Source organism: Acartia tonsa, chromosome 5 (genome assembly GCF_053477335.1).
Source record: "Acartia tonsa isolate MP-2025a chromosome 5, ASM5347733v1, whole genome shotgun sequence".
NCBI classification, from domain to species: domain Eukaryota; kingdom Metazoa; phylum Arthropoda; class Copepoda; order Calanoida; family Acartiidae; genus Acartia; species Acartia tonsa.
Window position 1 is genome coordinate 49,160,082 of NC_137264.1, and position 24,624 is coordinate 49,184,705.

Consider the following 24,624-nt stretch of genomic DNA (forward strand, 5'->3'; position numbering starts at 1 on the left):
GTTAAAAATGGCCTCTGTAAGGGCTAGAATTTTTTATTTATAAAAGAACCTTTAAAAATATTGTTAAAATCCACAATCCGAAAATCCGCAATCCGCAATCCACGAATTAATCCGCTTTTTAGAAGTGCATATTTTTGTAAGAATCAGAATTGGACCCAAAAATTGGGCGGATTGCCAACCGTAAAAGAAATGTTTAATGAAAGATGCTCTTCTGTCTTAAAATATAGGAAAAAAAAACAATTATTTGTTTAGGAAAACTCAAGAAAGAGATTCTACTAATCAACAAACTCCCATTATGATGAAAATCCGCCCTGTTTAGAGATTAGGAAAACAATAAAATAGCCTGCTCCCCATACCAGGGCTAGGCACATGCCAGCACGCAGCCTTTCCACTGCTAAAATAACTAAAAAAAATTTGTTATGTTACATATAAAAAAGGATAAGTCACCTAGATGATTTTTAAAGTTTTAAAAGGATGATTTTGTTTTGCTTTTTGGCGGCTGCCTTGCCCTGCTTTAACCATGTATATGTAAATAAAATAGCCATGGACGTCCAAGAGGTGGAATTTCGGGGTTAACCAACCCCCTCTAACTTTTTTACCTTCCCCTTTTCCCTTCTATGATAAAGTAACCCCCCAAACGTTAAAACTAAACCCCCTCCACTCTCCCAATCTTTAATTGCCCACACTAATTTAGATTTTTTACTCTTTTTCCCTTAAAAAATTGGACGTCCTTTACATTTGTTCTGCCATGGCAATTTATATTTCGAGCAATTTGTTTGCAAATTTATACTTCCCGTAAAAAATTATATCTAAACTAAGTAAAAAGGATTTTAAAAGATTAAAGATAATTATTACATTTCTATTAATAAATGAAAAGAAATGTTTTTTTGTAATTGATATTTAATATTTAGTTTTTGAATTATAATCATCTATGATAAGAATAGCGTTAAAACTTAAATAAAACTTTAAAATTGATTTTGTTCATTTGTCTTTTTATTCACCATTTCATTACGTTTGATTAATTGAGATTTTTACTTCACAAAAGATCATTTAAGGTTTATTATAAGTTTTTAACTCTATTCTAATAATAACATATTTAGATAATTAATTTATGTAAATGAGTAAATTTTGTATTTATTCTGTAAAGGTTGAAAAGGGGCTTTTTAATGAAACAAAGGGGGTTTCTTTCAAAGTACCTTGCCGAGCACATAATCCCCTCTAAAAATAAGGTTGTTGTTTTGTTTTACCTCAGGTTAGATATGATTAAATTATGTACAGGGTAGCCCTTGAATGGTTTGGATACACCTGTGTGGACTCCCCGCTGGGGTCAGACGACCTCCCCCCCCAAAAAAAAAATATAAAAGAAATGAGGGGTAGGTTTATGTGCTTATTAGGTACTTTGTGTGTAGGTTCCTGTATTTAAAGAGAGGGATAGGTTTCTGGTAAAATCCGTAAAGGTTGTGTTATAAGTAAAAAACAGTAGTAGAACGATAAAAATTTATGTTAACTTTTAAAACATTTTTTTTGTCAATAGCTCTTTTCAATAAGAAATACACATATTTAGTGAATATTATCGTTCCACTTCCTTAAAACACACACCTTTACGGATTCTACCAGAAACCTACCCCTCTCTTTATTGCTAAAGAAATCAAATTTTGGATGTTTTAAACTGAAGCTTAACTTTTAAAAAAGCCCCAATTTACCTCAATTATGTTTCTGAGATACTAGGTCTGAAATATCAGGGAGGTGGGGGAGAGGACAATGGACAATTAATTAATCTTCCCCACAATAATCCTCATTTTGGGGAAATTACAATGAAAAGGTAAATTTTACTTCAGTTTACATCTTATCTCTATTTTAATACAAGCTACATATGTATATAGGAAATTCATTAAAATTTGGGGAAAGATTAATTATTCATTGTCCTATCTCTGTAACCCTGCTCAAGATATGCATTATTGTGTTTTGTTTTGTGTGTGTCTGTCTTATTTTGTATATGCACTTTATGTGATATTATTATAAATATTGTAAAAAATATTAGGTTAGGTATAGTGTAGTTTATTGTAAAATATTCCTGGTAACGATAATCTCCAAAAAATTATGAACTTACAAGGCTTTTATCTGCCAAACGGCTGAACGTATAAAGCATGACCGCTCAATGTTTTAGCTGCCTATAAATAATGTGGAATAGCCAAGATCCAATGATGCACAGGGAAAGCTTTACTGAAAAAAAACGCGTATAATAAGTCTTATTTCCTCATTTATGTGCACTGCGCGTCATTGTACTTTATTGAGTAAGAACTATTCCAGATTATTTGTTGGCCTTCCATAGTCGGTTAAAATTTTGTGCGAACATAATCAATACATTGCACCGCTTAGTCGTTAGCAGTATAGTACATATATTTTTAGAGATAATCGTTACCATTAACATTTTACCGTAAACTGCACTAGATCCAAATATTATGTTAATATTGTTAAGTTTTGCTTCTCTTTTTTTAAAAGTTAACAATTTAACACTCCTTTTTTGTTTTGTGAATTTAAGATAATATTTTAAAAACGTACAAAAAGAGGTTTGAAAATAAGCAAATAATTTGGGATGAAAATATTTAGTAATGACTCGTTTCATAGTGGCTTGGCTGCAGCCAGTCTGATATGTTTACACATAACCGGCCGCATTATACAAAGCACAACCGTAACGGCTGGGTGGCATCGAATTCGATTGCCTATGAAAATGCATATAATTAAAACGTATTGAGTAGATAACTATTCGCCATAGTATGCTTTTTTACTTTTATTTAAAGCGGTTAAATGTGGTTCTTAATTCCAACTAACAATTTAAGTATAATAACGTAATAAAAAGAATAATTTCATATTTTCTTTCTTCTCAATAATTCATCTCTTAGTAAAGCCAACACTTCACATTATTAGAGGCAAATAACAAGGCCTGCATAAAATTAGAAATAAATAAGACCCTCTAATTCACAGAAGGTGCGCAGTGAATTGAAACTCGCGTTAAACCTGTTTCACTTCGGGCTCGCTGTGCCATATATTACATGGTTCTAATACTGTTTGAGCGTTGGGTGAGCCACCAGCCGTTTGGCCGTCACCAAGCAGCCTTTTCAACACAATTTTCGGATCTACTGCAGTTCACGGTAAAATATTGCTGGTAACGAATATTGCCAAAAATCTATGAATTTTAAAGGCTGCTAGCTGCCAAACGGCTGAACGTACAGATCATACACGCACATCATTTTAAGCGGTATAAGAAGGCCTACAAATAATCTGGAAAAGCCAAGATCCAATGATGCACAGGGAAAGGTTCACTGAAGAAATAACGCGTAAAATAGGCCTTTTTCGCGCATTTCTCTGCGCTGCGAGATAATTATGCATTATTGATTTATGGCTATTCCAGATTATTTGTAGGCCTTCTTATGCTGCTTAAAACAGTGTGCGGGCATGATCTGTGCGTTCAGCCGTTTGGCAGCTAGCAGCCTTTAAAATTCATAAATTTTTGGCAATATTCGTTACCAGCAATATTTTACCGTGAACTGCAGTAGATCCCAATTTTCGGTTATAACTTTAGCATTTAAATTGATTCTGAAAATTTTCTAGGTTAAATGAAATTTAGTAAAAATTGTAAAATAAACAATAGTGTAATCATAATGTAATAAAATATAAATAAAATCTGTATTTTATTAGTAGCGAAGCTACTCTATAATTCATTTTGTCCGTTCGTCATTCAGTCTGTGAAACTATGGGGGAATGCTAACGAAGCCGACATTTTTTGTTCCCTGTATCAATGAGCATTGAGTATACAATTTACTTTGTCCGTCAGTTTGTCTGTCATGCATAAAAAGACATAAAAATTATTTTTTATTATTATTTCAGAAAGGTTTCGTGATTTCTATGCATTATTGCATATTTATCAACAGAACATCTATATAATTAATTTTGTCTGTTTGTCTTACAAAAAATTTAGTGCTTTACTATTTCTGGATGTTGTCATCCTTGTTTTTTATAGAAAAAGAAAATGATTAAGAAATCAAGTCAATAGTTTTTATAAAAGTTTAATTCTTGCAAAAAGTGTGATTTTAAATTTTAATTCTATTTACTCTTTATTGTTATTTTTCCTTCATATGTGGAGTGGATTGATTAATTCTATATTTTATCAAAAAAGAACAAAATTATATACATGATTAGATTTATTCACATAGAAACACTTTGAGAATCAAAATTTTAAAATTCTGATTTTTCAATTAAAAAAACTTTATTTTGATAATGGTCATATAACAACCTGGATAACCTCTAGAGGATAAAACAAGGTTTATATCCCTGTTAAAACTGATGGTATCATGTGGATTCGAAATTGGTATTTTTAATTTTTTTTAGGAATAAGATTAGGTTCATTCACATTACAATACTTTGAGAAGCAAAGTTTGAAATATAAATTTTCAATTGAAAACTTTAATTTGACAAAGGTCATATAGTAACATGGAAAAACCTTTAAAGGATGAGTGAGTAAACCGGAAAGGTATTATCCTCTTAGGATTTTTTCCTCAATATCATAGTAAAAACCCTCTCCGCCCCCCCCCCCCCCCCCAACAGAACTAAGACCTTGGCTGCGGCACTCGGCCCCACTAGCCTGCCTATCCGAGGGCGATCGGCCCCCTAGCTTGTAACCTGACCTAAACTATCGTTCTCGGCCAGAGTCCTACTTCTGACAACAGGGGAGGGGGGGAATAACAACATTTTTAAAATTGAAAAAAAAAATTCTAAGAGGATATCGCCCTAAATTCTAGACTAGCCTAAGAAAGTTTATAGCATTTGGCCAAATATGATAGATAGTTAGTCATATTAATTTTCAATTTTCTTCTTTTTTGGAACATTTGAATATTCTTTTACACATGTTGTAAAACTCTTCTCTGAAAAATTGAGATTAAAAATATATTGCGAATTTTTTAAAAGTAAAGCACTGAAACTAAATAATTCATTTTAATATGAAGAAAAGCCAAACACATATGGTGATAAATTAAGTAGTTGCTCATCAATTATAATATTCTAGTATGAAAATTGTGGAACCCGTCATTTGTTTCGCATATTTTCCGTAAAGTTGAGTTTAAACATTTCGTTAATTAAGTACAATTTGACTTAATTAGTGCATTTGACCAAACGGTTATACACCAATGTACAGAGAATACATGTAAAAAATGGCCCCCTTTTTTACTGTGGAAGTGAAATATACTACTTGGGGTTATTCCCCCCCCCCCCCTTTCTATTTTTTTGAGGGAGGGTTAAAACCCCTTTTGTTGTTGTGAAATGACCAAAAATTTGGTAAGAGGGGGGGGGGGGGGATAATCACCCCTTAACCAGCCAACCTAAACGTCCTTGTAAGATTTGTTTGTTTGAAGCTTAATATCTCAGAAATGGTTGGTTCGACTGAGTTATGTTTATTAGAGATGCCTCATATTTTTTTATTAGTTTAGCTTTAGGCTACCTTTTTTCGTATTGCAGAGGCCCTAGAGTCTAGGGTCACAGCCGCTGGTTGATCATATAATTAGTAATTTATTACAAAACAAAAACTAACACTCACCTAAACTCACTTGAGACAAAGAAGTAGAAGAAAATGTTGATGGCGAAATTTGACTTGCAGATATGGTAGGTGATGATGAAACTCAGCTGGTTCAATAACTTCTTGTGAATCATCATGCTGAAATCATAGGAAATGGATCAAGTACCTACAAAAAAAATGTTAAAAAAGGTCATCAAGATCATTTGCCGTAAAATAAAATTGAGATAATGCTGCATACTTTAATATTAAAGATGTAATGCCAGCTTTAGTTCATGTATTGTTTACAACAACCAATAAGATTCATATATTGTTTACAACAACCAATAAGATTCATGTATTGTTAACAACAACCAATAAGATTCATATATTGTTTACAACAATTAATAAGATTCATGTATTGTTTACAACAACCAATAAGATTCATATATTGTTTACAACAACCAATAAGATTCATGTATTGTTTACAACAACCAATAAGATTCATGTATTGTTTACAACAACCAATAAGATTCATGTATTGTTTACAACAACCAATAAGATTCATGTATTGTTTACAACAACCAATAAGATTCACGTATTGTTTACAACAACCAATAAGATTCATGTATTGATTACTACAACCAATAAGATTCATATATTGTTTACAACAACCAATAAGATTCATGTATTGTTTACAACAACTAATGAGATTCATGAATTGTTTACAACAACCAATAAGATTTTAGCTTATTTTTACTGCAAGTGTATTTCTGTCTGTGATAATATACAATGACAAAAAAAGAATAGAACAGTAAAACTAAACTAAAGAATATTAACTATGGGCATGAAATTGATTCCCCCCACGCCCAGCGCTAATAAGTATAAACAAAATTCTCCTTTGTTTAGATCAAGTTTGGACACTGTTAGTTTGTACCAACCAATTATGATATAATATAAGTCATAAAAGTTTTCAAGAGAATGAATGAGTAAATAATTTTCATTCCAGTGTCCCCTTCCTTACTGGTTGAACTAGGGATAAGGGATGGGAAACGTAAGAAAATATTATTCCATGCCTATTTTCCAACTAGGCCTAAAAAACCAGTTACGGGATGACGCAGTAGTTAGATTTGAAAACTATGAACAATGATGAAATAGCTATTATATGAATGCAAAGAAAAAAAGTATAGAATAGAATTCAGGTAGTTGATTCCACCTAGCATAAAATATAATAAAAACTTTTCAAAGAACCAATATGTTAGTGGCTTTAAGTAGAATCCCGTTAAGATCGTCATAAGTATAAAATGTTGATTCCTACTCAGTCTTCAAAAAACGATCTCTCTGTTTATGTTTTGCTATATGGACATTTATTAATGTGTAGATTTAATAATAAGTTGATGTGATTGAACGTCATATATATTGTTGTCATTATGATAGCAGAATATTTCTATTGTTGTCATTCTAATAGCAGAAATTTATGTTTGCTTGAATTAATTTAGCCAATAAGGAACTAGAGGAAGCGTTGGTTATTAATCAATTGGTTAATGCTAAAAGCAAGTTTCAGGCTATTGGATATTGGCCTACAGCCAATAAGGAACTGTAGGAAATGAGTTGATTTTATTGGCAAAAAAGAAAAGTTGCCCCATCACTTTAAAAAGGAGGCAGAGACCTAATTTTCGGTCAGGTTTCCCATCCCTTATCCCTGGGTTGAACAAAATTTACCTTCTAATAGAAATAATTCTATTTGGTAGAGTCAACAAAATGAATGAAAAAGACACCCCCAACAAAGTTAAGGTCAACTGCACCTCCTTAAAAAAATAAAAATAAAAGTTCATATGTAACTAGAAGCCCTCTCCCAAGAGATGGAAATAATCGTCCTACAATTAATATTTGATACAAAAAAACATCCACAAAGACCAAAGTAAAAAAGTGTTTCATTATTTTCTTTAATTAGGAAGGGGGGGGGGGGAGTTCTTTTTGTCGGTCTGTATGAACATCTTAAGCTTCCTAAAATTGCTATTTCTCAAAATAATCAATAGTCGTTATTGCTTCCCACTCAACCCCGCTGCAAGCACACACAACTGTATAGACCAATACATCCAACTTAATATGATTATTTTCTTACAGTTTTTTTCTGTTCTTTTCTTGTCCAAACTGTAACAACCAGTAAGTTGTAGTTCCATACTTTTTATTTAATCTTGAAAGCTTTAGTATTTTTTAAAAGCGAGGCTTTTCTGTAATTAGGGTCGGTCCGTCCGTTCGTCCGTACGTCAAAGACAGTTACCTTCATTCGTTTATTTAAACAGGTTAGAATTGTCCTATCGAACTTTGTCCAAACTTTGCATGGAGATTTCTGTAGTAGCTAGGTACAATTTAGAAAGCGTAGCAACTCTGTAATCGTTACCAGAATGTCCTTACGTCCATTTTGAACATGTCGATTATTTACTTTTTTAACAACAATTTTTTATGTGATCTAATTATCCGATTGTTCTGATTTTTGGTATTCTTGAATCCTGGGACAACAAAGTACCATATTATAAGCAAAGCAACTCCATAATCAAATCCTAAAATGTAAGTATGTCCATAAACATTATCCTGTATCAAGAAGTTTTTTAACAAATTTACCCACCATTTTGCTTTGTCTCTTATTCATTTATATTCTGATTTTTCAGTTCTGACACTATACAAGTGTTAATGTCCGTTTGTCCAACCGTTTCAGAGTTTCGCATTTATGGATTTTGTCATCCTTGTTTAACGTCACATTTGTTTATTGTATTAAAAATCAATAAAATTTTCTTCTAACAATCTCTGAATTTTGTAAAGAAGGTGTATCAACTTTTTTTTTTATAGCTAGCCGGTTCTTTTAGTAAGTAGTAGATGTAAAATTTTTCATAGAATTCAGATATGCAATCGGTTTTTTTGTAGACCTCTTATTTTTTAAGTAATTTAAGTTTTAAAAAAAAATAATTAAGTCGGTTTTAAGGTACTAAAACGCAACAAAATAAAAGAAGAAAATGGCCAGTAAGAACAAAAATAGTAAGATCTTTAATTTGACACCTTACTTTTAAAATTCTGTTGAGTAATTATTGAAAAAATCTATTTTTTTAACCTCGGTTTAATAAAAACTTTAGACCTAAATATTTTCTCAAACAGACATAAAAAACATGGGTTCATATATACCTTTAGAATCAGAAAAATATTACGAATCCATTGTAAGCAAAATTGAAAAAAAGTAAAAAAATTAAAAATTAAACAAATGGCCAATTGTATTTTTTGTTCAGGCAACACTATCGTCTTCCCTTTTTTACCCCCTCTTTACCCCCTTCCCATTTTTATACTCAATTCAAGAATTAAGACGTTGCCTGTACAATATAATATGATATTTTCATATAATTCCTTTTATTGTAGTTTATATACTATATTGTAAACTTTTTTTTCAATTTTGCTTACAATGAATTCGTAATATTTTTCTGATTCTAAAGGTATATATGAACCCATATTTTTTTACCTGTGAAATAATAAAATTAGGTTCAAAGTTTTTATTCTCGTGGGTTTAAAAAAATCGATTTTTTCAATAATTACCTGACAGAATTGAAAAAGTAAGGTGTCAAATTAAAGATCTTACTATTTTTGTTCATAATGGCCATTTTCTTTCTTTTTTTTGTTGCATTTTAGTACCTTAAAATCGACTTTAATTTTTTTTTTTTTAAACTTAAATTACTTTAAAAATAAGAGGTCTACAAAAAAACCGATTGCATATCTGAATTCTATGAAAAATTTTACATCTACTACTTACTAAAAGAACCGGCTAGCTATAAAAAAAAAGTTGATACACCTTCTTTCCGCAGGACTTAAATCTGATCTAAGCCATATAGAAAAATAATGTATCGTATGGTATTATATGTAGACAATTTACCCCAAAAATTAAAACAAAAAATCATTGATGTATTACTTGTTTTGTTTTAAATAACACCTGGGGTCAATACTACAAAATTAATCCTATAATATTTCATTTTACAATCCGCAGAAAACTTCATAATAAATATATTATATTGCGATAAATAATGATTCTCTGTTGTGTACCTGGCGGGAATGGTGTATTCCAGAAATTGCCTTCTGGCTCAAACTTTTTCTATTTTCTTTGTATCTAAATAAAATATATTGGGTATAGTCCCTTTCGTAACATCGCACCTTATGGGGCGATTCTTCGTATTTTTCAGAGTAGCTTTTCTCCTATTTCTAGCCCCTGCGGGGCCAATTACCTAACCCTGTGAGGCAATCCCCTAAACCAATATAACCTAACCTAACCTAAAAAAAACTGTAAAAAGCCATTTTAAAAATACGACGAATCGCCCCTTATGTGGCGATGTTACGAAAGGGACTATTCCCAATATATTTTAATTGACGGAAAATTGGATTAAAATAGTTTTGTCTCGAATCGAAATAAGTGAAAATATACAAAAAAAACAAGGATGACAACATCCATAAAAGCGAAGCTCTAAAATCAGATGGAAGGACAAACTAACTTTATACTTGCAAAGTGTCAGAACTTAATAAGAAGAATATTAATTTATAAGTCAAACAAAATTGTATATAAAGGAAATAGTAGCTTCTGCAATATTGCGCAAAGTTGTGAGTAATAATCCAGTCAAATGCGCTTATTAGGTCAAACTGTGTTTAAATATACATTTAATTATACTATGCGTTTTGTCGACACTAAGAACAGTTAGACTTAATAATCCCATTTGAGCTCACGATTTTATGCAATATTGTAGAAGCTACTATTCCCTTTGTTGAAAAATTGCTTAAACACAGGATATTGTTTCAAGACATGATAACATTTTTAGTACTTGATTATACAGATGCATCGCTCATAATAGTATACTATGTTGTCTTAAGAATCATTATTCCAAAAAATCAGATAAAAGATAAGAATATTTCTCTGTCTGAAATCAACCAATAGTTATTTACAAAAAGTAAAAATTAACCTTCTTAATACCAGAATACTTGTAATATTAGCAGGTAGAATAATGGTGAAAGGTATGACACATATTCCAATCATAGATGTCCACAATGGGAAATCTCCAAGAAAATCATCCACTCCTGTTTCCTTAAAAAGATGGGTACAGTCCCTTTCGTGACAACGCCTTTTAAGTTGTGTTTTTTTTTTCGTATTTTCACAGTAGCTTTAACCCTTGGAGGCCAATTGCCTAACCCTACGGGGAAATTACCTAATATATCATAACCTAACCTAAAATAACTATCAAAGCTACTGTGAAAATGCGAAAAACACCCCTTAAGAGGCTATACCCAAAAGATGTTTATATTTTTCTTTGTTTTCTAGAATACAATCTTTAGATCCTTATTATGAGTCTAGATTCTTTTGTCTTTTTGCGGTCAAGAATCCAAAGTATATATACTTAATCTAGATTCAGTTCTGCACAGTCTAAACTAATCTCTAAGAAATTTGGGCGCTCAGTATTTAAGCAGTTTATACTCCACTGTCTCTCCACATTATAGACTGTTACCCTCTGCGTTGCCTACAATCTCTTTAAGTTTTTCTTTCATAATAAATTCTTATATCATGGCCGAGATAGCCGAAAAGGATGATGCACATTCCTAATGATGATGCGCAAAATTACCCATTCAGTAGATTAAATGCATGGTTGAACAGTTTGGACACTCAACTTAATGAAATAACGAATCAAAACTCTAATAGTCCCTAAAGTTGGCAATCCAACTTATAATAAACCTTGTCATAAAACTTTGGGGACTAGTGAAATAAAAATTTCATTACGCCCTCCCTTCCCCTATTAAGCTTACTGGATTATAATAGAGTAGATGTTCCATGAAGAGCAGTGGGGAGTAGAGTATTAGTATCAGCACAAGCAGAGTTAACAAGATGCAGGTTGTCCTTTTGTGGGTCAGCCATATAGAAGCCTAAACATTAGGAATGTTTCATTTTTTTAAACACTTTAGACTTTCACTAGGTTCTTGGTTGTATTAATTGTATCGAAGAGTTTTAAAACATTATCCAAATATCAATAGAATAGAATCATAATCTTTTTCAATTCAATATCCAACTTCAAGATATTGATTTTCAAAAAGCTCACAAGTGTTTATCTTTAAAAAAAATTTTTATTTTCAACCTACCTAAAAAACCTTAGATACAAAAATATATGACTGCAATAATTTAGAACTTTAAAATACTCTAAATTGCTTATATTTTAAAATCCACAATATGCTAAAATTGTCAGGTTATCAAACTGTAACATCTTAAACCCGTATCAGTTTTAATGATTGTTGATGACTGTTATATATTACCCTTGTTCTTTTATAATTTCTAAATTATCAATTCAAATTTCTATGTAAGTTTTAAAGAATTTGGTAGTGGGACAAAGTGATTAAAAATAATCCATGTGACGTCATAAAAATTATGGATTATCCATCTCTTTTGTAGGGATTTTATTTCCCACTACTCCTCACATCTTCCTCATTTTTATGACGCCACATGGCTGATTTTTCAGTCACTTTGTCCCACTACCAAATTCATATTAATTTATCTAATAAAAATGATAGTTATTTCTACAAAAAAATTTGTACCTTCAAAGGCCAGGCAGAAGCAATCAATCTTTCAATAGAAAGTACAGCAACAGTGGTACTAGACAATGTAGAACAAACATAGTACACATAGTGGACACTCTTTATTATCACTTCAGCTTTATAGTACACACCTAAAGTACAACATAAAGGACAGTTAAATTAGATAGTGTAGCTATTACAAATCACATACAAATGTGAGGTACTCTTTTAATAATGATTTGAGCTTTTCGTATACACATAAACAAGAAAAATCCATTAGTAAATGTTTTTTATCAAAAGGTATGTTTAATATATGCATGTACTGATCAAAACATCTTAATAGATTAAAACCTGCTCACCATGATCTGAAGTATTTCTGTAGGCTATTTCAGCAATGATTTCCAAATCAAATGATGTAACATTCACCAACCATTTGGCAAAATATCCTGTAAACAAGGATGACAACATTCAAAAGTAGCGAAGCTCAAAAAAATAATGGATGGATATCCGGAAAACTATAGAGAAAAGTTTCATAGAAAAAACATTAAACTAAAAAAATCACAGATTTTTAACGTGAAAATCGATATACCACCTCAACCAATAAGTAAATCTTAATAAACTTTGTGGGGATATGTAAATTGTGAACTTATTTTATTCCTAAAAATATCAGCCATCTATCTCAAATAGGAGCAAAGAAAATCAAGAAAACTTAAAAATCTAGGAATCGAACTAGCCAACCAATCAGCAAATCACAATAAAACTTGATGAAAGTATGTAAAATATTAAAGTATATAATCCCTGAAAATTTCCGCCGTCTATCTTGAATAGGAGTTGAGAAAATCATAAAAACTTAAAAATGTAGGAATCGATCTAGCACCTCAACCAATTGACGAAAATTTCAGCTCTCTATCTTTTATAGGAGCAGTGAAAATCAAGTTTCCCCTTTTCTGTCTCAGACAGACGGAAGGACATTTCGAATTATAGAGTGGCTTCGCTACTAAAAATCATAAATAAGTAAGTAAAACTAAATAATCAAAATAATAAATGATTTAAAATAATTTTACCTGACATTAGTGTTAGTAGATCAGCAAAGCTTAAAAATAGCAGAACAACACTAAATAAAAGAAAATTACATTTAAGTATAACTTTTACCCTACTAGTAAGTTTCTTACTGGTAAGAATGGTAGAAATAGTGGCTATATTTATACTTACTACTAGATAATAATAATTTCTTACCTTAATACCCTACTGGTAAGTTTTTTACTGGTAAGAATGGTAGAAATAATGGCTATATTTATACTTACTTCTAAGTAATAATGATTTTTTACCTTAATACTCTACTGCTAAGTTTCTTACTTGTAAGATTGGTAGAAATACAAGGCTATGTTACTTACTTCTAAGTAATAATAATGTCTTACCTTAATACCCTACTGGTAAGTTTCTTACTGGTAAGAATGGTAGAAATAGTGGCTATATTTATACTTACTACTAGATAATCATAATTTCTTACCTTAATACTCTACTGGTAAGTTTCTTACTGGTAAGAATGGTAGAAATAGTGGCTATATTTATACTTACCTCTTAGTAATGATAATTTCTTACCTTAATACCCTGCTGGTAAGTTTCTTACTGGTAAGAATAGTAGAAATAGTGGCTATATTTATACTTACTTCTAGATAATAATAATTTCTTACCTTAATACCCTACTGGTAAGTTTCTTACTGGTAAGAATGGTAGAAATAGTGGCTATATTTATACTTACTTCTAGGTAATAATAATCTCTTACCTTAATACCCTGCTAGTAAGTTTCTTACTGGTAAGAATGGTAGAAATAGTGGCTATATTTATACTTACTACTAGATAATGATAATCTCTTACCTTAATACCCTGCTAGTAAGTTTCTTACTGGTAAGAATGGTAGAAATAGTGGCTATATTCATACTTACTACTAGATAATGATAATCTCTTACCTTAATACTCTACTGGTAAGTTTCTTACTGGTAAGAATGGTAGAAATAGTGGCTATATTTATACTTACCTCTTAGTAATGATAATTTCTGACCTTAATACTCTACTGGTAAGTTTCTTACTGGTAAGAATGGTAGAAATAGTGGCTATATTTATACTTACTTCTAAGTAATCATAGTTTCTTACCTTAATACCCTGCTAGTAAGTTTCTTACTGGTAAGAATGGTAGAAATAGTGGCTATATTTATACTTACTACTAGATAATAATAATTTCTTACCTTAATACCCTACTAGTAAGTTACTTACTGGTAAAAATGGTAGAAATAGTGGCTATATTTATACTTACTTCTAGGTAATAATAATTTCTTACCTTAATACCCTACTGGTAAGTTTCTTACTGGTAAGAATGGTAGAAATAGTGGCTATATTTATACTTACTACTAGATAACGACAATTTCTTACCTTAATACCCTACTGGTAAGTTTCTTACTGGTAAGAATGGTAGAAATAGTGGCTATATTTATACTTACTTCTAGGTAATAATAATTTCTTACCTTAATACTCTGCTGGTAAGTTTCTTACTGGTAAGAATGGTAGAAATAGTGGCTATATTTATACTTACTTCTAAGTAATAATGATGTTTTACCTTAATACTCTGCTGGTAAGTTTCTTACTGGTAAGAATGGTAGAAATAGTGGCTATATTTATACTTACTTCTAGGTAATAATAATCTCTTACCTTAATACCCTACTGGTAAGTTTCTTACTGGTAAGAATGGTAGAAATAGTGGCTATATTTCCCCCCACTCCAACAAATATTATAACTGGAGGTGCTATGAGAGAAATCCATCTAGCTGCTGATATTTCATCATCTAAAAACAAATATTTTAAACATACTCTTGTATAGAATTTTGTATAGAGGATGCACTAAAATTTTCCCCCAAATATTGCAAATTGGTTTTTTTTGGAGGTATTTTAAAGTTGGTATGTTTTTCAACCTATTTTAAAAAAATACACTATTCTAAGACATGAAGATATATTTCGATTTTAGCAATCATTTTCAATTCATTTTGTCTAAAAAAATATAGGTATGAGACATTAGATAACAGCAAATATGATCAAAGATATAAAACATACATTTATATTTTATATAGAACAATGTCACAAATTATTTTGAATCTTAGGTTTCACCATAAAATACAGATGACAACTGAAAAAGTTTGAAAAAAAGATTAAAACATTAGTTTTTTGAAAAGGAGGAGTAGGGAATCATTCTTGGCCTTGTTTGAGTTATGGGGCGGGGCATGGTTTTTATTGAAGGAATTTTTGGATGGTTAGGAAATAGGCGGAGTTTTTTGGAGGATTTTGCCTTCCAACAGATGTAAGATATGTACCTTCTTATTAACGTATAAAAGTGTAAGTAGCAAAAAGAAAAATTAAAAAGAAAGAAAAGGAGAAAGAAAGGAAAGAGAAAATGAAAGAAGAAGAAAAATATAAATAAGAATAGAAAGATTATCTTGCCATTTCTTCATTGCCCAGTTTTCAATTTACAGTGTACAGATACAGTGTGTTTTGCTTTATTCAACCCACTTTCCATTGACAGAAGTTAAAAATTTTTTTTTAATTTTCTTCATTGACGTGGGATATTTTGTATTAGAAAAAATATTTAGCAGCCTTTTTCTCACATCCATAAAGAATATAAGATATTGGTTATTATCTTCTGTCAATGGTAAATGGGTTAATAAAGCAATACTTTTGTTCCTTAAAATATAAACACACTGTATAAGTAGAGAACCTAATTGAGAGCAGAATTATAGACAGAGGCAAGGTAAGAAATACAGACACAATACAGGAATTCTAAAACAGAATAAGAAAAACAAATTACATGTAATTGTATATTTAGTATTTACCATGGTAAACCATAGTGTTAGCTTAGCCCTATGATATCACTATTTATACTGATGATAAATAAAGAGAAACATTATTATCTCTAGGCAGACATCACGCCTTTCCTTCAAATATTCTAATTCCAATTACAAACGTAGCTTGATGTATGATTGTGTGTTCTAAAAGATCTCTTGAATGATTGGTACGGTCAACTTTTTTTTAGAAAAGCTTAGAATTCACTTAGGGTTGTAGGCTATTTGAAGTTATGTAAACTGGAATTGAAATGATTAAACGGTGTTTATAGAATATACTGCAAGAGTTATCAAATGACAAACTTTAGAAATTTAAATGTCTAAATTTTCACTTTGGAACCAAATAATTTTGGTTTCATCTTAAAATGGTTCTAATATTCAATAAATCTATAGTAGAGATGTATATACAGATAATTACTTTTCCAATGACCTTTTTTGTCAGCTAGCAAATTGTTTTCTGTTACTTGTCTGTGTTAATATTCCCGACTATATTGGTTGATTTCCAAAGACTCAATTCAGAGTCGGTACAACGGCCTTGGGATGGGGACATACAGTTATTTAACCCCTTCCCTCTAGTGTTTTACTTTAATTTATATTCTAAGTTGGCTTTTTTCCAATGGTAGACTCTTTGACATCAGCAAAACATTAAATTAAATTGGCAATTTAGAAATTTCACTGTTTCGAAGTTTTATTTATCTTTAATTAAGATCTTGTTGTTAATCTAAAGTCTTTTTTTGGTGGTATGATAAAATGTTTTGATTATATTAAGCGATTGTGTGAGTTATTTGCAAAAGAATGAGTTAGACAGAAAATTTCTTTATTGTTTATTTTGATGACTTTTTAAAAGTTTTTTTTGTATGTAAATCACAATTTACTTTAAAGTTTTCAATGTACACATTTTTTTAGTAAGGAAGTCAAAGTTTTTTTTCTGGGGGTATATGTTCAACAGTTGAACAATAAGAAGGGTTGGGAGTACTTTCCACTCCCTTTAACTTTTCACCCTAGAGGAAAAACTAGCACAAAGCAGTGGCAAATTATTTTGGGAGGGGGGTAAAAACTTCAATTATGATGTATGAAATACCTATAATTTACCTAATTTTTAAAAACTTAGGGCTTTGAACCTCTGAGCGAAATTTGTTAGGAGGAAGGGGGTAATTCTTATAACTTACCGTGCATAGTTTCAGTTTTTCTGCATGTTATATTTTTTTCTGAACATTTTATCTTTTCTGAAATAAATATCATTTGGTATGATGCCTTTCATAAGCGCGCTTACTCTAAACTAGCAACTTGAATGCTTTGTCCTTGTTCTTCCGATGACCACTGTAACTTACTTATATGAGGTGCATATATCAGTAGAATTAATCAACAGCCCTAACTTCCCCCCTCTAAATTTTCCAGCTCGCAATGGCAGAATAAAACACATAGCTTTTTGAATGCATGGGTGGGGGGGGGGGAGAGGTTACATTTAAATTTATATATCCTATTAGAGGCTACGCCCCTAGAGGCCTCTAAGGGTTCTTTAGGGAAGGAGGGGGGAGGACCCTCCACATTATTTTCTAGGGGCGATTTTTCATGACAGGGGGGGGGGGAGAGGTCGAAAGCCTCTACCCCAAAATAGAAAACATAAGAAACTGTAAAGGAGAGCCATATCGGACACAAGTTCTTCTTTTTCTTTTATAAAAGGCATATCAACAAAGGGGGGTTCTTGTTTCTCAAGGGTAGGGGTAAATTTTAAATGGGGGGAGTAAAATGAAAAAAATATTGGGGGGGGGTAATCGCCCCATTACCCCCCCCCCCCCTTGGACGCCTATGGGGGGGGGGGGGAAGAATTCGTTTTTCTCTTAATTAAAACACGACTGGCTGTTTTTTTTTGTTAAATTTTTACTGGCTAATATGCATCTACTGTATAATAAATCACTTTATCTGTCGGTCTACTTTAACTGCCATGGAATATGTGTTTTTCTCAGCTCTTAACAAAGATTAATTTTAAAATTTTGAATGAAAATTTATATGAACACTGAGCATCTGTACTCTACTGTCCGCCTGTCTTTCGGTTATGCTAACTTTAAAAAATATGTTAATGTTTACTAATTTAGAGCTTTACTAGTTATGGAACAAAGTAATAATAGTTATTGTGATTCTATATTTTAGGTACTGAAATTGGCATACACATTTTTTGGACTACTTTCTTCTTTTCTATTGGATTTTACTTTACTTGCTTATCAATAATGAAAACAATGATGACAACATCCATAAAAGCGAAGCTCTGAAACGGAATGACAGACGAACATTAACAGTAAATTTGTTGCAAAACTTCTTAAATACAGAATTCTGTTTAGGGACATACTGACATTTTTAGGAATTGATTATAGAGATGCTTCTCTTATAATATTGTGCCTTATTATAATAGGAATCAGTACTCCAAAAATCAGATCAGTCGGATGATTATATCCCATAAAAAATTGTTGTCAAAAAAGTTAAAAAATCAACATGTTTAAAATGGAAGACATTCTGGTAACGATTATAGAGTTGCTACGTTTTCTCAGTCGTACCTAACTACTACAGGAATCATCATGCAAAGTTTGAAACCGATAGGATAATTCTAATATGACTAAATTAACGAAAAAAGCTATCCGTTACGGACATACGGACGGACGGACCGACCCTAATTATAGAAAAGCTTCTCTTTTAAAAACAATATAACAAGGATGACATTGACAACATCCATAAAAGCGAAGCTCTGAAACGTTAGGACAAACAAACATTAATACTTGCTGAGTGTCAGAACTGAATGATCAGAATGTCCTTATAATAAAGAAACAGGATGTTTGTGTGTTTGTCTGTGTGTTTGTGTGTTTGTATGTTTGTACCGAAGGATCTCGCTAACCGCTGAACCGATCGGGTTCTCCTTAACAGGGTAGATTCTCATATGTCCCGGGAAGGTTTATAACTATTTTGGAGGAGGGTACCACCACCCTCCCTAGAGAAATTAATTTTTTTTAATTTCTCGATTTTACCAAGAGAGTTCAACGAAAAATAAACGTCAAACGCAAAATAGCCATATTTTAAATATTAAAAAAAAAAGATTTAAAGTGCCACTAGAGGCCTCTAGGGGGCGTACCCGCTAGTAAACATATACAGTCGAAGCAAAATTATAAGTAAATTTGTTGAAAAACTGCTTAAATACAGGATATTGTTTAACGACATACTTACATATTTAGTACTTGATTATAGAGATGCTTCGCTTATAACATTGTACTTTGTTGTCCTAGGAATCAGTATTCAAAAAATCAGATCAATCAGATTATTTTATCACATAAAAATTTGTTGTTAAAAAAGATAAATATCAACATGTTTAAAATGGACGTACGGACTTTCTGGTTACGATTATAGAGTTTTAAAAACTTATAGAGTAACTGTGCCGATTAAAGTTTTTCACATATTTAAAATTATGACACATCTTCAGAGACGGCAGTCACAATGAAGATTAATATACAATCCTTTCTTCCCCTTATTAGCAAGTCAAAGTTATTTCTTATCGTATTATAAACAGCTTTCCGCGGATATAGAATGTACAATTATAAGATTAAAACCATTTTTTAGCCCCGAGGTGACGAAGGCACGGGCTAAAAAACTGGTTTTAATCTTATAATTGTACATTTTTATATTCATAATATAATACGATGCTAGACATAGTTTTTTTCGTATGGATGAGAACCGGCTCCTATCCAATTGACTCGAATGAATACGAGAATAGTTATTTCTCGTATCGTATTATAAACGGCTTTCCGCGGATATAGAATGTACAATTATAAGATTAAAACTAGTTTTTTTAGCCCCGTGGTTTTTCGTATGGATGAGAACCGGTTCCTATCCAATTGACTCGAATGAATACGAGAATAGTTATTTCTCGTATCGTATTATAAACGGCTTTCCGCGGATATAGAATGTACAATTATAAGATTAAAAATAGTTTTTTTAGCCCCGTGGTGCCGAAGGCATCGGCTAAAAAAACTAGTTTTAATCTTGTGATTGTACATTTCTATATTCGTAGAAAACTGGATATAATACGATGCTAGACATAGTTTTTTCGTATGGATGAGAACCGGTTCCTATCCACCGGATTCGAATGAATACGAGAAAATTTGTTACATTTAGAAAGATTGGTTTATCATTCAATATCTATCCTTTAATCCTTGCACAATGCATTTGAAATGAAGACACATTTCTCATCCAGGAATTGGGATATGATAATGGATAATAAATTCATATATGTTTCATTAGTTGACGTTAAAACTTTGGGTACTTTTATTAAATTGTTTAAACGTTTCTTCCAGTTATTTGAAATTACAGAAGTATTAATTTTGTTTATTATTATTAAGGTTGTTAAGTGTACATCATTTATCGTTCATTGACTAATCTTTTAGGAACCCTATCTATTTAAACTCTGCTTACTCATACAAAACCTAACCTAAAATGAAAGTTATATTTCCAAATCATTTAGTTGGCCTTGTCCTTTCCCTCCCTGAATGATAACACAATTCTCACAAGACATCATACAATTACCAGTTTCTAAAGCCATTAAATTCTTCAATATCACAGTACAGTCATAATCTACTAGTCTATATTAACTCCAATACATATTTCGTAATGGATAGGCCTACTAGTCTATTTTAACTCTAATACATATTGCAGAAGCCTACTTGTCTTTACGATCTCTAATACATATTAAGTAATGCAAGGTCTACTAGTCTATATTAACTCTAATACATATTGAGTAATGCGTGGGCCTACTAATCTATATTAACTCTAATACATATTAAGAAATGCAAGGCCTACTAGTCTTTGTTATCTCTTATACATTTTGCGTAATACGTAGATCTACTGGTCTATATCAACTCTATTACATATTGCGTAATGCGTAGGCCTACTAGTCTTTATTAACTCTAATACTAATTAAGTAATGCAAGGTCTACTAGTCTATATTAACTCAAATACATATTACGTAATACGTAGGCCTACTAGTCTTCGTTATCTCTAATACAATTTGCGTTATACGTAAGCCTACTAGTCTTTATTAACTCTAATACATATTGCGTAATGCATAGGCCTAATAGTCTATATTAACTCTAACACAATTGCATAATGCATAGGCCTAATAGTCTATATTAACTCTAATACATATTGAGTAATGTCTATATTAACTCTAATACATATTGCGTAATGCATTGACCTTCTAGTTTATATTAACTCTAATACATATTGCATAATGCTTAGGCCTACTAGTCTATATTAACTCTAATACATATTGAGTAATGTCTATATTAACTCTAATACATATTGCGTAATGCATTGACCTTCTAGTTTATATTAACTCTAATACATATTGCATAATGCTTAGGCCTACTAGTCTATATTAACTCTAATACATATTGAGTAATGTCTATATTAACTCTAATACATATTGCGTAATGCATTGACCTTCTAGTTTATATTAACTCTAATACATATTGCATAATGCTTAGGCCTACTAGTCTATATTAACTCTAATACATATTGAGTAATGTCTATATTAACTCTAATACATATTGCGTAATGCATTGACCTTCTAGTTTATATTAACTCTAATACATATTGCATAATGCTTAGGCCTACTAGTTTATATTAACTCTAATCTATATTGCGTAATCCGTAGGCCTTCTAATCTATATTAACTCTAATACATATTGAGTAATTTGGATGCCTAAAAGTCTCTATTAACTCTAATACTTATTAGGTAATGCAAGGTCTACTAGTCTATATTAACTCTAATACATATTGCGTTATACGTAGGCTTACTAGTATATTGCATAAACCTATATGATGATAAAATTTAGACATATCCACTATCCAGGGATAAGACAATGGATGATAATTTATTCTTCCCCAGAGTTCTTATGTATAAAATCATGCCGTTGTTGGTAAATTTTTAGGGAAAATAAAGGATATAGATTATAAATGCTATTACCCACTCCCTCCCTGAAAAAAAGCGTGTGATAATATTTAGACATATCATGTCACTTATGTGAAAAGTAATGTTTAAAAGCGAAGTAAGGGTTTGTACGTCAATTTGTCACACTTTGCTTATATGAAGCAAAGCTACTGTGAAGTTGGTTCCAATATGAATGTCTGCGCGTCCATTTTAATACCTCAATAAGGACTCTACTGACCAAATTAATAATTAGATTTTTAAAAAAGTTTTTACAGGTTCGTAGTTCATTTTAATTTTAAGAATTCTTAAATCAGTTAATCTACAATAAAAGCACAAATTCAAGATGTAATTAATTATTTTAATAGCTTATAAGTTTCGCTTTTACATATGAGCTTATATTCTTGTATATCATAAGAATTACGTATATCTGGATTTCATTATAAATTAGATTAAAAGGCGTAATTTAGATTTACAATTTCTCAATTCGCATCTGAAAATTTTGTCAACCCCCTTTAATCACTACCGAGGGGGGTGTAGGGCCAGGGGGTGTATTACAGACAATAAGAGGGGTGTTTATTGTCATGGGGTGGTACAGCCCTTTACAAAATCAGCATGTTGATTGGTAATATTATGGGGGTCACCCAACTTGATTGTTTTAGGCCGGGGATGGTGTAGACCCCTGTAAAGGAAGGTGTAGAAGGATTACGGAGGTAGACACCTAGGGGGGTGTATCATCCTCCCCCTTAATTTTGTCAGGGGGTGGTGGATACACCTCCCTTCTGCACGCCTCTAGTGTATCTATCTATCTATCTATTTATACAGATTTCTCCCCATATGAATGAAAATGGTACAGATATCAGATCATGTAATATTCAGGAAGGGAAAGGACAATGAGCATTAAAAAATAATCTACACTTCTTTCTTCTCCTAGCTACAAAAATTAAAAATCTATGATACTGGAGGGGGGGGGGGGGAGGTTGATTAGTTAGTCCTTCTCTGCCCTATCCTTGTGAAAAATGCCTAAATTCAAGTACGAATAGCGCAGTGGATATTTTCTAAGAAATTTACAAGTAGCGCAACTAGTCTATAATTGAGGTATGCCCTTACGTCGCTCCATTAATATGATTCCCCCTCAGGTAAGTTAAGGCGTTTATCTAAAGTCGATTCCCCCCCGATTTAAATTTGAGTTTTTGAAATCATCTTTTATTGGGAGGGTAAAGATACCCTGTCTAAAAATACTTTGAAATCTTCCTTGGACCTATAAGAAGATTATTGTAAAGAAGAACCATATCAGTTCAGGGGTTAGCGAGATCCTCGCTACAGACAAAAAAGCTTACTAATATATATGATAGGATTTACATACAAAAATAAACCCTTAAAAGTAACATTGCCATTTTTTAATTGGTCAGTTTAAAAAAACGCTTTATAAATAATTTATAGACTGTTTTGAATCATTGAACAAAACTTAGTTTTAGAGTAGTTGCGCAATCAAACTTTTCCACGGTGAAATGTTTCTGAGGATATTAGTGTGGGGGGCGAACAAGATGGTATTGAGATATGGGCGGCGCGGCCTTGACACGTACACATAAACACATACTCACACACACATTCACACACACATGCACACACACCACACACATGTAAGACCATGGCTAAATTTTCGACGATAAAAATGCAAAAAAAGTTTAATAGTAAAAGTAAAACTATTTAAAAATGGGTAAGTTAGAATTTAAGCCTGATAGTATCATCCTACAGTGTTAAAACTGGAATTTATATTCTATTCTAATCTAAATTCCAATAAGACAGACGGACAAAGTTAGGTACAGAATAGATTCTCATTTAGGTAATATATTTAAGAAGCCTATCTCATATAGTAGCTGAGTAATTAATATTGTGGTCTAAAACAATATAAAGTCGCCCATTGAATTATGGAAAGACTAATGGACAAATTTAATTGTAGAGAAAACTCTCATTGGTCAGGGGATTCTTCACAATAAATTTTCACAAATCGAGAAGAAATAATTTAAAATAAATTGATTAAAAAGATAATTTGCTTAATAAATAAACATATATAAAGGGTGTGCAAAAAAAAATGCGGACATTTTTAAAATTGAAATTGCGCGGCTTGTGTTAATAGTAGAAAATTCTTATGCATATCGTTAGAACCGTTATGAACTCTAGTTTTTGGAAATATAAAAACGGATCCTGTGCTACGTATAGTTAGGGAGCTACGTGGTGAAATGTTCCTATTGCCTTAAAACTTGAATTGCGAGTAAACCAGAAAATTAAAAAAAATATTGAAAAAAAAAATAAACCCAGTTTTAAAGCTCCATTACCAAAAGCAGTAAATGGTGTCATGTACGCAGACTTGGTTAAAAAGAAGGCCAAACCTGCCGTTAAAAAGCTTTATCCAGATGGAGATGCCATCTGGCAAGACGATGGCGCTACAATACATCGAGGTAAAGTTGCATTGGATGCTGTAAAGTGTAGCTTCAAAACCAGGATCAATCCTGATATCCAAGCTCCAAAGATGGCAGATTTTTGGCCTATAGAAAATGTATGGGCCATTATTAAAGCCAGGATAGCATCTAAAAACACAAATACACTTAAGGATCCACGAAAGGAAATAATTTCCGCCCG

At 31.6% G+C, this 24,624-nt stretch overlaps 2 protein-coding genes across 4 annotated transcripts in view; one reads left to right on the forward strand and one right to left on the reverse strand.

Moving 5' to 3' along the window:
- The window catches only part of LOC145319716 (vesicular integral-membrane protein VIP36), a 16,903-nt gene extending 13,219 nt beyond the window's left edge, over positions 1–3,684 (forward strand). Inside the window, exons 13-15 of one of the 3 annotated variants that reach the window (XM_080162026.1) lie at positions 253–945; positions 1,101–1,147; positions 1,693–3,684. In XM_080162026.1, the coding sequence (XP_080018152.1) occupies positions 253–279 (27 nt within the window). In that variant the 3' untranslated portion in view covers positions 280–945; positions 1,101–1,147; positions 1,693–3,684. Of the gene's footprint in view, positions 1–252; positions 946–1,100 lie in introns of all 3 variants that reach the window. The other 2 variants (XM_080162024.1, XM_080162025.1) reach the window with 2 other exon arrangements.
- Positions 3,685–4,293: 609 nt separating this feature from the next.
- LOC145320371 (uncharacterized) lies at positions 4,294–17,235 on the reverse strand. Its single transcript, XM_080162785.1, has 11 exons — positions 17,183–17,235; positions 14,834–14,966; positions 13,192–13,241; positions 12,487–12,573; positions 12,149–12,279; positions 11,369–11,485; positions 10,534–10,655; positions 9,629–9,692; positions 7,268–7,353; positions 5,591–5,707; positions 4,294–4,922 (listed from the first exon to the last, which is right to left on the reverse strand). The coding sequence occupies exons 1-11, from the start codon at positions 17,187–17,189 to the stop codon at positions 4,862–4,864; spliced, it is 975 nt and encodes a 324-aa protein (XP_080018911.1). The 5' UTR covers positions 17,190–17,235; the 3' UTR covers positions 4,294–4,861.
- Between the last annotated feature and the right edge of the window lie 7,389 nt (positions 17,236–24,624).